This window comes from Desmodus rotundus, chromosome 9, assembly GCF_022682495.2.
Source record: "Desmodus rotundus isolate HL8 chromosome 9, HLdesRot8A.1, whole genome shotgun sequence".
NCBI classification, from domain to species: Eukaryota; Metazoa; Chordata; class Mammalia; order Chiroptera; family Phyllostomidae; genus Desmodus; species Desmodus rotundus.
In genome coordinates, this window is record NC_071395.1 from 3,713,255 (window position 1) to 3,725,877 (window position 12,623).

The following is a 12,623-nucleotide window of genomic DNA, read 5'->3' on the forward strand; positions in this document are numbered from 1 at the left end:
TGTCTCCTTGAAGTTTCTCGTGTCTGCCCACTTCTTTTTAAATAGTCATACCTTTCTTCCCCACTCTTTCATGTTTGACGCGCACACAGCATGTCATTATTGGGGAGAAAATGAACCTGGCTGATGATGAGGACAAGAAATGGTTTGAATATAGTTAGTTTGGGGATATGATAATTCAACAAGTAATGTATTCTGAAGCATGCACTTTATATTTTGAAGCAGACATGATTTTTCTCATTACAGAATGTACAATATTTTAAAAAGAATGGTGTATTTGGGGATAGGTAAACATACTCTTTACACTGTGTGTTTAAATGGCAGCTCTTCAGGTGCTGGGAATGTGGCTGACCGTGTCCTGGCTCAGCTCCTCACGGAAATGGACGGCATCGAGCAGCTGAAGGACGTGACGGTTGTGGCCGCTACTAACCGCCCAGATAGGATAGACAAGGTAAGAGGGAAGGCTGTGGGGGCGTTGGAAAGTCAAGAACGGGGTCATTTGATTACTTTTTTGAATGTCAGATTATTTCCTAATCAGTTTTTTATTTAGAGGATGCTGAAAGCTTTTAAACTAAAGGAAATGAAGAGGAAAGAGAAAAGCTTTTATGGCTTTTTGTTGTTGCTTATGATTTTGGTGTCAATGAAACTCTTCTGCAACCCCTTGAATTTCCCCTCCCCCATGGTCACACCAAACTGATGGTATATTTCTCTGGAGAATTGAAGTTCTGTGAGTCTTTTTTATCTTTTTTTAAGATTGTATTTATTTATTTTTAGAGAGAGGGGAAGGGAGGGAAACATCAATGTGTGGTTGCCTACTGGGGACCTGGCCCACAACCCAGGCACGTGCCCTGCCCAAACCACCGGCCCTTTGATTCGCAGGCTGGCACTCAATCCACTGAGCCACACCAGCCAGGGCTGATTGGGTTTTTTTTGTTTTTATTGTTTCTTCTGACTTTTTTTTAGAAGTTTTCAACATCTCCATTCATATTAAGATAAATTTCTGGCTGTTTATACTAGACTCAAGTTATTACTAACAACTTTCCAGAAGTCCTGGCCTGGCAGTTGATTTCAGAGCAGTTAGAATAAAAATGACAATGAATTTTCCTTCTCTAAGAATTTACTTAGGCTGTAACATTAAATAAACCTTATAGGTGCAAAAGCAACCCTTTTAAGTTACTGCTACCTCCCCCCGTCCCGGTCATAGTTTAATAAAAGAACCAATTAAATTTTAAGTGTCTGATTTATACTGAATGCGCACCTTTTTAAGCAAAGACTTAAATTGAGAGTAATAATTTGCTCCCAGAGCTGAACCAGTTCCCCCTTTTTTGCTAACATTGTTTGACCTTACGAGCTCCTCCAGCCTGTGCATGCACACACAGACTTTCAGTGTTCAGAGCGGGGGTTAGAGAATCACCCTTTTGAAAACATCAGAGGAACTTTTATGTGGAAAGAGAGCCTTGCTCTCGTCCTCTTTGGTACTTTGCTCTGTGACAAAGACCCTTCAGTTGCCCTTTCTTCTGATGCAGCGTTTTGTAAGAAGCGAGGTGAGCCCTGAGCGTTTGTAGGGTCTGGGTCAGTGCCCAGGCTTCTGTGACGCATGCAAAATAGGCAGGGCTGTGTCTGACCAAGGATTATAAAAGGTGGGGAGAGAGCCCATAAAGATGACCTAGTCCCGCCTTTTGGTTTCGCAAATAAAGGGGCTAACCCCCCCAAAATCATCTTTTTCCTGTTAAGACTACATTGATTTTTATGACATTTGTCTCCTGGTGACTCCATGGCTAATGAGGTCTGAAATTTCCCAGGTTTCCTGCGCTGCATGCCTGATCTAACAGTGCCCTTCTTTGGTTCCTTAATATTGTTTGTCTTTAGTGTTTGATCCATTCCTTGAAGTAGGACGTTGAGCTTACAGTAAACTTCTCTGGGTTCTTCTAAGTCCAGCTGTATGACTTAGCCTGGTTAGTGCTCACATTAGTTCTCTTGCTGCATAACAAACACCTCAAACGCAGCAGCTTTGCACAGCACCCACTTGCTGCTGTTTCTGTGGGTTGGTCCAGATCTGGGCACGGACGATGGGGCTGTCTGCTCAGGGGCCTCACTGAAGGCTGAAACAGTTCTCGGCAGGAGCTGGTATTCCTCTTCCAGGGGCACATGGGTGTGGCAGAATTCACTTCTTGTGATTGGAGGCCTGGGGGGGCTGAGTTTCCTTACCGGCCTTGGTGTGGCGCCGCTCTCTGCTCCTGGAGACCACCCGCATGTTCCCCTCCATCTTCACAGACAGCAGCGGAGCGACCCCCCTGTGTTTTATCCCTCTCATGGCATCCATTTCCACTTCCAGGGAAAGCTACCTCTTTAGTCTCCCCTGATGAGGGTAGGTACCCCCCACCCCCAAGTAAAATTTCTCTGCTTTCGAGTCAGCTGATCCCGGTCCTTGATTATATGTGCAGAGGCCCCTCAAAGTAGCACCTAGATCAGCCTTTGAGTGACTGGGAGAAGGCAGGTGTCTGTCCTCCGGGGGACCATGGCCTTGTAGCTGCCTGTACTGGAATGTAGAATTCGTCTTGCCACAGTGCTCTTCAGTGTCCTCCCCCACAGCTTCCCTCCTGGGCACCGGGCATAAACCCTCGCTCTCGAGGCCAGTTTACCCTTGCCTGTCATGCCCGGCAGCTAACCAGCTCCCTCTGAAGTGCCTGTGTTCCGTGGGACCCGAGGTCTGTTCTCAGATGCACATCTCACTGCTTCACCTTGTCCCGAGATACGCCTTCAGATTGCACATGTGATCACTCGTAAACTAGCCAGGGCAAAACAAGGTGCGTTCCCCTTTTGAGGGATATACGTTTTCATGTCCTCTGTGTGTGTAACACTGTGGAATGGTTGATTTATAATGTTTTCTTTACATTTTTCTCTGTCAGACCTAAACTGAACCCCAGCTGTTGAGTTTTACAGTAAGGTGAGATGTGGCCTAGATTGTACTGATTCCTGGTACCAAAGACCTCGAAAAATTTTTGAGATAACCCTAGAAATGAGAAATGATTCTTGGGCCTGTCTAAGGTCAGAGGACCTTTCTTTAGGCTCCTTTAGAAGCCAGAACCCCCAAACTAGAGGCTTCCATTCTCTTAGGGTATGTTAGTCTGTGGCCACCTTGGATCTCTTGAAGGAAACACTTAACCAGATTTTGGGCAGAACTTTTCTCCAAAATGTGAGATTGAAACGATGGATGTAGTTCTTCTTTTTTACATTTTGGATTTTTTGCGTTGGTTTTCGTGTTTCTTGCCTGCTAATATTTGCCCCAGAAGGCAGGTGCTGTGTCTCATTGCTAGCAATGCATAAGTGACACTCTTCAGCATCACAGGCTTTGGGAAATTGAAGTTTGGGGAGTATCTTGCCCAAATTCTAGTCATATTTTGATCCTTCATAAAATGTTACCTTTAATGCCTCAGTCCTAAAAACACTTAATTGTCCAAAATAAATGTTTTAAGAGCCAGTATTTTTACACAATTAACACTTCTTAACTAATTAAACTTTGCTTCAAGAGGCTTCAGAGAGAAGTGCAAAGATATGCATTTGTGTGTATAGATAAGTCTATATGCATGTGTGTGTACCGATGCATGTATCATATATGTACACACATGTATACATATAGAAATTTATTAGTTTTTAAAATTAGAATTCATGTCTTTTAACCAATTCATTTTGGATGAGCACATTTAAATTACGACGTTGAAAGCATTTACTAATTAGATACGATTATTTTCACTGCATCTCAGGGAATCTAAAGATCTTTAACTACTCAAATTTTTGAAAAATTATAATAATTGATTTGTAATAGGTAAGAATAAAATTACTAGCGGCAAAACATAAAATTGGAAAATGGGGAAACGTGTCTGTAAGAAAGGTTTCAGCCTCGGCCGGTGTGGCTCGGTCTGTCGGTTGGCTGGTTGTCGTCCTGCAAACTGGAAGCTCGCTGTTTGGATCCCTGTCGGGCCACATGCGGGAGGCAAACAATCGATGTTTCTCCCTCACATCTGTGTTTCTGTCTCGCTCTTCCTCTCCCCCTTCCATTCTCCCTAAAATTAAAAAAAAAGGGGGTGGAGGAATGGTTTCAAGGTCATCAAATGAGATGCTGTGTTTTCAGGTACAACTTCGAATGCATTTCATGGAAACATGGCCTAAATGGTCTACATCTATCCTGTACTTGTTTAAAGTAACTACTTTATGTTTATTTTATTTTTTACAAAGGCTACTTATTTTCAGAGAAAGGGGAAGGGAGGGAGAAAGAGGGGAAGAGAAACATCAGTGTGATAGAGAAACATTGATTTGTTGGTGCCTCTTGCACGCCCCCAACTGGGCACCTGGCCCACAACCCAGGCATGTTCCCTGACCAGGAATTGGACGGGTGAACTTTTGGTTCACAGGCTGACACTCATTCCACTGAGCCACACCAGCCAGGGCCAAAATAACTAAATAACCAGAAGTTCTTTTAAAAAATATTTTAATGTTTTCTATTTCAGGTAGAATTTCATATTCATATGGAATATGCCTTTTTAAACTTTTTATGCCTTTTTTTACTACTCAGATGATATATGGTATATTGAAAGTCTATTTCCTTTCTAGATTTTTCCCCCAGAACTATTGTAGAGTATTATTTGTATATTATGTAATAGAACCATAAAAAAAGATTCAGCACATGTGTGATTAGAACATGGTGTCCAAAATGTGCCCTGAATGTACTGGCAGAAACAAAACAGTCTTAAGAGGCAAATTTTTAAAACCAAAAAACAATTTCCTGTTATGAAATGAACAGACATAGTTTTCACCACCTGTCTTGTCTGGAGGAAACTGTAGTAGGAAGAGAACAGGCAACAGAAGAATTAAAGCACATTTCATGGGCTGATACCAAAAGGCAGAGGTTTTGCTTTTAGCCTAAACCTGGAAAGGGAGAGGGGGAAGGACCGATCTGGTGTCAGAACAATTAAACACTGAGTTTAACTTTGGCTACGTTTAATTAAGGCATTTGGCACTGTCCTGTTGCCCGCTCCCCTGTAGCGTCGCTGGCACGGTGGCCTTGCGCAAGTGTGTTAGAACAAGGGGACTTCTGGGGCTGTCAGAGGAGTGGAGTTCATGTCATCATGCGACCCGTGTGTCGTGCGTAGTTAGTGTCTCTTTCGGACAACATTTCAGTTTCTTGTAGTCTGGGGAAACTAAAGCCAATTTAAGCTTTAGTTTGTGAGGATTATGGTGATTCAGCAAAGGAAGTGAGACACAGCTTAAGAATCACATTATTCTGCTTCCTGTTATGTCGTATTTACACGTCAACCCTGTTAGCTGCGCTGCAGCGCACTAGGCTGAGGGGAGTGGTTGTTGGGGTCTCTGGTGGCATCTCAAAGATGCCACCAGACCTCCCACAGACCTCTTACCCTCACCCCTCCTCCAGCTTAGAGGTGAGTGAAGAGAAGTTGAGCCTCAAGTGTCGGTTTTGCTGAGAATGACAGGAAGTGAAGGGCAGGGGAAGATGGATCAGAGAGCGGTGTCGAGCACACGGTGTCTTTAGATTGATGGTGGGCTGGATGTCTCCGCCGGCAGCAGGAGACTTCAGAGCAGCGAACAACTCCATTGTCACTGATGCTCAGGTGAGAGGCAAATGCACGGACTCTCCGAGTCACACTGTTCTCCGTGTGGCCCCTCTGGAAGACACTGCCTGTAGTCAGGGCCTTTCATGCCTTTGAACATGAAGGAAAATTGGTCGTGTCTACTTTCCTAGATGATAAGCAGCCTCAAAGTTGTTCAATTTTATGAGTATTTTTTAATTTAGGCCCTTTGATTACTTTTAGCTATCTAAGGGAAGGACTGAGGGAAGAGCTGAGGAAAGTTTGGGGAGTTATGTAGAGGTCTTGAATAACTGGGCTTCAGAGTTAGTTGCTCACGTGGTGTGTTTTTGTCACGGAAGTGATAAACCGGCACGGACTTCCCTTTCAGTTTTTCTGGAAGAAGAAACGTGCTTGATGAGTTAAATATGACACCATTTTTTATTTCCTAAATATTGCAAATTAGAAGTTGGTTTTATGGATATCTTTGATACTTGGGAAAATTTCATTAACATATTTAGAAATGTCAACAAATGAGAAGCTAAATATATGTAGCTTCCAATTTTCAAGTGAATTGTGTTCCAAAAAGACCTTCAGAAGGAAGGCTGCAGATGTGTTTGGGGACAGCTTTTCTCTTCACCCTTCCTGATGACAACTGGCAAGCCCTGTCGGCAGGGCGCCCTCGTCGGCAGGCTGCTTGGCCCGACCCAGAAAGAAGTCTGGGGGTCACCGGTCGTTTCCTGGGAGTATTCAAGGAGAGGACGCTTACTACTCTCTGACCGTGTGGATCGCAGTGACTCGGAGAGTCCTTGGGGGGAGAAGCTGCGCTGCAGTGCGGTCAGACGGGGGCGGCTGCCCAAGGTCATCCTCCAGTTTCAGCGTTGCTGTCCTTTTACGGCAGCTGCGAGGGTCTCAGCTTTGGGGGTGGGGGGCTGGAGCGAGGAGAGAAGTGGGCCAGAGGTTCTACCTTATTCCGATGTCAGTAACATGAAGACTGTCTATCCCAGGGGCCAGCACACCGTGGCTACGGGCCGGACCCGGCCCGCCACCTGGTTTGTATGCCCCATGATCTAACAATGGGTTTACACACTGAGGTGGTTGAAAAACATGGTTCACAAGAAGAGTACTGTTTTATGATATGTGACAATGATAAGAAAGTCACACCTCAGTGTCCGCACCTACAGCCCTGTTGGAACCCGGCCGCACTAGTCCGTGGGGCTCTGGCTGCTGCGCACTGCGGAGGGGGCTTGGCAGGGGGGCCTGGCCTCTGAAGCCTCAGGTCCCTGCCATTGGATGTTTATAGAAAAGGTTCACTGACCATCGACCTTCCCTCAAAAGCTTTTCGAAGTTCAGGAAAGTCTCCAGTGTGTGTTGTTCATACATGTGCTCCACAGTTTTTCTAAATTTAAATATATTTAAATATATCTAAGTTTAAATATATTTATTGCATGAGTTTTCTGAAGATGAATTATGAGTCAACAATATAATGCTCAGCCAAAAATACACCCACACTAGTAGGAAGACTGCGTTAACCTGTTGTTCTTTCGAGTATGTTTCATCTCTTCTTGAAAGTTCTTTTAATATTTAATGTTAGAAAATATGAAATAATTATCTTTCCAACTGAGTGACCCACCAAGATCTATAAATCTAGAAATGCAGTTTTTATGGCAGTGTATGAATAATGTAAATATTCATGGCACCTGAATCTTACAGTTACATTGATTTTTGTTTTTTTGTAATTGTACATTCAATGCCCTTTTTAGTATTTGTCATCATTGGGATTTTCAGGCTTCGATATTTGAATTTTGAGAAGTTAAGTATCTATTGTTTAAATATATTTGGTAAATATTTGATGGTTCAGCATGCATATAGTGAATTTAGTTTTCTATTAGAGAAAGAACAGTAACAAAATAAGATATTGCCCTTGATAACCAAGACCTGAAACTATATGTTTTAAGACTGGAGAGAACTTGGAAGGCTAGATAGTCTAGTTACTTTTTTGATGCCCTGACCCCACTAGTCAGTTCCTCCCCAACATTTCTCCACCCTTTGCCTGCTTACTTCCCCGCACTGCTGGGGACCCATCAGCTCCTGAAACAGACCGCTTCATCGGTCGCTCAGACGCTTAGGGAGTTCCTTATTCTGCTGAAGCAGCAGCTGGTTGTCTCCCTAAAGCTCCTACCCAGCAGTCTGATTTTATTCCAGGATGCTATAAAGAGCAGTTTTTAGTCCCTTTTTTATATGGTTCTTCCTTATTTTTGAAAACTGTGTGTTATGTGTCTTGTCTTTACGTCTGTGTCCCCGACCAGCATTCTCTTCTCTAGGCCGGTGTCTTCTTTCACTTCCTGTGATGCTCTTATCCCATCTCCAGCATTCTTACTCTTTCTTGTTTCCCTAAACTGTTGTCCATTTTGTCCGCTGTCTCCGAGATTGTGAATGGACCACGGTGGGTCGTGGTCTTGTTCAGCTCTCCCTGCCTTTGGCCTGAGCGCTGTGCTGCCGTGAGTGCCTTCCAGGGTTGGGGTGGTTTATCCTCAGCTACTTCACGCCGTCGGCTGCTATTGAATGCTCTTGAATTTGAGGTCGTCAGGAACCAATCTAAAAAATCAAGATCTTCTCTCAGTTTTCTGCCAAGTACTGGCTTCCCTGCCTTGGACTTGTGCTGTTAATTCCATTTCAGTCTTAGAAGTTGAGCCACCTTTGATCGGATCCTGAGGTCTTCCTTCAAACTCAGCACCTCCTAGCCTGTCCTACTTTTCATATGCTTCCCAGAGATTTCTTTTCCTTTAGTTCAGGTGGCTTCCCCAGAGCATCCATGGCAGCAGCTGCCAGGGCTTTGGGGCTCAGGAATAGAGGAAGTCTTACGAAATGCATTTCAGCAGATTCGGTGGTGCTTTTTAACCTGTCAGGCAGGTCATCCTGTTCCTGCCTTTCCTTTCTGTGTGTCTCTTCTGCGCGTTGATAGCAGAGCCATCACATGTCTTAAAAACCAAGGAGAATTTGTGTAGCTTTCTGACTTATGAAAAACGGTTTAAGATATACAGCCAGGCCCCCCGTTTAGGTGAGCTTCATGATTCATTCGATTAGCACAGAGAGTCGGGATGTGTTTGGAGAGTTACCCTGAAGATAGTGCATTGAGGAAGAACAGTTGGAAGTATAATTACATAGTTTACCTTAAGAATACGTATTTAGGTGAAGAAATGCTTTCTGTTTTCTCTGATGGAAGTAGACATGGCATTGAATTTAACGAAATTTGGGTAAACTTATAAACTCTTAAGGATTTGTATAATGTTGAAATGAAGAGTTCAGCATTAATCTGGTTTAAACCTGTAGGTATTTAAACCATTTTATTTTCTCTTAGCTTTAATGTAGGACTGAAAGATGTAATTAATATCCTCCTCATTTGCCTCCACATTTTTATTTATAGCTACAGCTTCCTGAACTTGTGATATTAGAAGTACTGTGTTGAATGAAGAGTTGTGTGATTTTCACCCTTGAACATTGTGTTTGGGGCAAAACCGTTCCCGAACCTTCATATTCAGCTGAGGTTTTGCAGTACACATCACGTTGGAGAGGGGCTTTTGCATCATACAGGTGGCATGCCCAGGAAAATGAGTCTGCAGGATAGTGAGGTTGGCAGGTGGGACAGATGACAAAGATAGTAGAGACGAGAGCGTTACACGCACAGCGTGACAGAAAGCCCTGAGACTGACAGCGAACGTGAGGCAGCGGAAGAAATGGGACACAGGTGCGGGCTCTCGGGCCCAGTTCTGGCCCTGCTCTCGCACTGTGTGTTCTTTGAAGTTATTTAGCCTCTGCACCTGTCAGAAATGCCTGATGTATTACTCAGCCCTACAGTCCTCTTTCTTTGTGACCCAGGACTGTAAATGCGATATAAAAGGATGCTGTTTGCTAAACATTTCTGATGGTGGTGTTTTGTTTTTTAAGCTTCTTCAGGTACCACCTTTTCAGATTTCTTGTTAATGAAAAGTTCCTTTCTTCAAACAGGTTATAAAGCAAGCAGATATTATCCAGGTGTGCAAAAATTACTTTCCTTTTAAACCACTAGATTGTCAGAAAAGGGTGGGGGGTCGTAAATCAGCCTTAAGGCTGCTGTCGTGTGATAAAGTCCTGGGGTGACAGTGGAAGAACACTTAAGTTTTTGCCAAGTATTTGTTACTCTCCGAGAAAGGAAAACTTGTTGAGCTGCATATTTTTTCTTTCACGGATGCGTCATCAGCCTGTAATATTTCAGTCTATATGCTATTTTTATAAACTTCAATGAATGTAAAAATAATTCTGAGTTAGAAGGAAAATGTCTAGCTATATGATTATTTAATTTAAATTTGAAAAAGCTTCTTATCTTACATTGTTAAAACCCCTAGACTCCTCCGTTTGGGGACCAAGACCGAAAGCTGAAGCCATGAATGTTTTAAAGTCACTAGAAGAAGGGCTAATTTGGTCATTTCTAAAGTACATATCCAGTATTAACAGTAATGTGCCTGTTTTATGCCTGTCATTTTATTCAGAGTGTGTGTGTGTGTGTGTGTAAGGCATGTGTTTAAAGTATTAGAATCACAGAGTGCGAACCACCCCCAAATCTCAGCAGCTCCGAGCCAGCATTTTCCCCAGAGTGGGTCAGGTCTCCTCCCCGGCCTCTGCCATCTCGGTCCTCTGCCGACCCTGCACCCGGTGCTGCAGTTACCCTCTGTCGACACGAGGTGGAGACTTGTGCCTGAAGTGTTGCCCCAGTGCAGGCCCAGCTGCTTCCAGAGGCCGCCCTCCTGCAGCCGGAGGGTGCAGCTTCAGGGAGCCAGGGAACCGGCTTTGCTTTTCCAAGTGACAGGGGTGTGTGTGTGTTCTGCTGTAGCATGTATTTAACAAAAATGACTTAAACCTGAGTGTAGATTGTGCCAGTTTGGGTAGGCAGGAGGTGGGAGCATGGGAGAAGGGCAGGCTGAGCGTGTGCTGGGCGACCTACGCAGGATAGCGGGTAGCGCACTGGTGCTGGTCAGCTGTAGCAGAAGCATGCTGTCTGCGTTTTACACAGCGCCAGCGCTCCTTAGCTCAGTGGTTGTGCAATACTAGTAGTGCTGTGTGTGTGTGTTCTCGCTCGTCAAAACTATGGCCATTATCAGCCAACATAGTAGTTTGTTTCAAGTGTACCAGTCCTCACTTAAAAAAATCGAAAGGGGAGAAGGGAAGAAAACAGGAGAGGAGGAAAGGAGGGAGAAGTGAAGTGTGTGTGTGTGTGTGTGTGTGTGTGTGTGTGTGTGTGTGTTGTGACTGTGTTTTGCTGTGTTTGAGTTGACTAGAATTGAAAAAGTAAGCATTAGCAAGGAGATACTTCCAGGGAAATTGAACAGAAGACTTGAGGCAATTTGATAGATACAGAGTAAACTAGGCAGAGATTGGGAAACCATGTTCTTTGCCTTTTTGTGAAAATAAAGTTTTATTAGAACACAGTCACACACCCATTGCTGCTTAGACTGTTGGGCTGTTGAGATGAAAATATTCATTGTCTGACCCTTTAAGAAAAAGTCTGCTGGCCCCTGAACTAAATTTTTGGACCACTACTCAGATGAACTTTGTTTAGTGGCTCGGATTGAGTCATTCAGCAAGTATTTATTGCGTACCTGTTACGTGCCAGGCAACGTCATAGGGACAGGCAAAACCAAACATTTCCAACAAAAATGTTTGACATCTTATATAACCACTATGACACAGGTTGCAAAAAACTAACGGGAGTTACAGGCGCTAGGAAACACTCCTCACACAGCTCTCACTTGAGTGAGGCCGTGGAACTACTGTACCTCAGGGCAGCACCAACCAGGTACCGGCCGCGCAGAGACGTCGCCTCCCCTCCTCTCTCTGGTGCCCTGCTTCCCGTCGGTGCCACCCAGGGGTTTTCTGGAGTCCCCTCGTTTACGGTGCTCACGGGTGCTTGTTACCGTCCATCTCCCTTTGCTCCAGTGTAAGCTGCAGAAGGACCGGGATCTTTGTTTGGTTTCCTGATGGACCCAAGTGCTGGATGGAGCACAGAACTAGCAGCGAGTGGGAAAGAGACTCGCCTTCCATATTCCTCTGATTAGCTGCGTGAATGCATTTGGAAAGGCTCAGCTTTTTCATGTCAGCCATAATTAGGTGATTCAAAATGAAAATAATTTGTGGAGCTAAACTGTGTATCTTTGTTTTGTATGTTCTTCACTGAGAATACTAGTATTTCCTATGTGTTTACTTCCTTGCTGTATCACCAGTTACATATACTACTGTTCACATAGATTTTTCTTGAGAGTGATACATGTTTAGTAAAAGCCAGTTTGGGTAGTTGAGTTATACATTTATTGAACAGAAAAATGCACACGAAGATTAAAGCTTCTGTATACTCTTCTGACGGCCTTGAAGTAATGTGGTTGTGCGCTTAATCACCACTAAAGTAATTAAGAATAATTCCTCATAAAACTTCTCTTCCTTCAGGTACATCCATGGGTATGTTTTGGTGGTCGCTGATCGCCCTGCCCATGTGGTTTGCAGAATTAGTGGGGGACAGTAATCTGCAGCCCACGTGGTTTGCAGAATTAGTGGGGGACAGTAATCTGCAGCCCACGTGGTTTGCAGAATTAGTGGGGGACAGTAATCTGCAGCCCACGTGGTTTGCAGAATTAGTGGGGGACAGTAATCTGCAGCCCACGTGGTTTGCAGAATTAGTGGGGGACAGTAATCTGCAGCCCACGTGGTTTGCAGAATTAGTGGGGGACAGTAATCTGCAGCCAGGTTGCCATGAGCTGCTGTTCCGCATGCACGTTTGTGACCTAAACCTGTGCCCCTTCAGACATGAGAAAAGCCCAGTGTCCTCCTAAGCAGCAAGGGTTTTCTTCGTGGAAAACAAAAACGTAAAAATACAGTCTAAACAAAAATATAACGTGGACGTGGACTATTACAGGTAGATCTATGAATAAATGGATGTTATGTGCTTGTATGTATTTCATTGCAGGAGGTTTTTTAGGTATGATATTTGAAGTAAAAAATAAAATAATAAAGTTG

The 12,623-nt window shown here is 44.0% G+C and overlaps 1 protein-coding gene across 6 annotated transcripts in view; it reads left to right on the plus strand.

Moving 5' to 3' along the window:
• AFG2A (AFG2 AAA ATPase homolog A) overlaps positions 1-12,623 on the plus strand; it is a 191,930-nt gene that overhangs the window by 62,799 nt on the left and 116,508 nt on the right. For all 6 annotated transcript variants that reach the window (XM_045202464.3, XM_024569009.3, XM_053911556.1 and 3 more), the window contains exon 14: positions 322-448. In XM_045202464.3, coding sequence (XP_045058399.2) covers positions 322-448 — 127 coding nt within the window. The remainder of the gene's footprint in view (positions 1-321; positions 449-12,623) is intronic.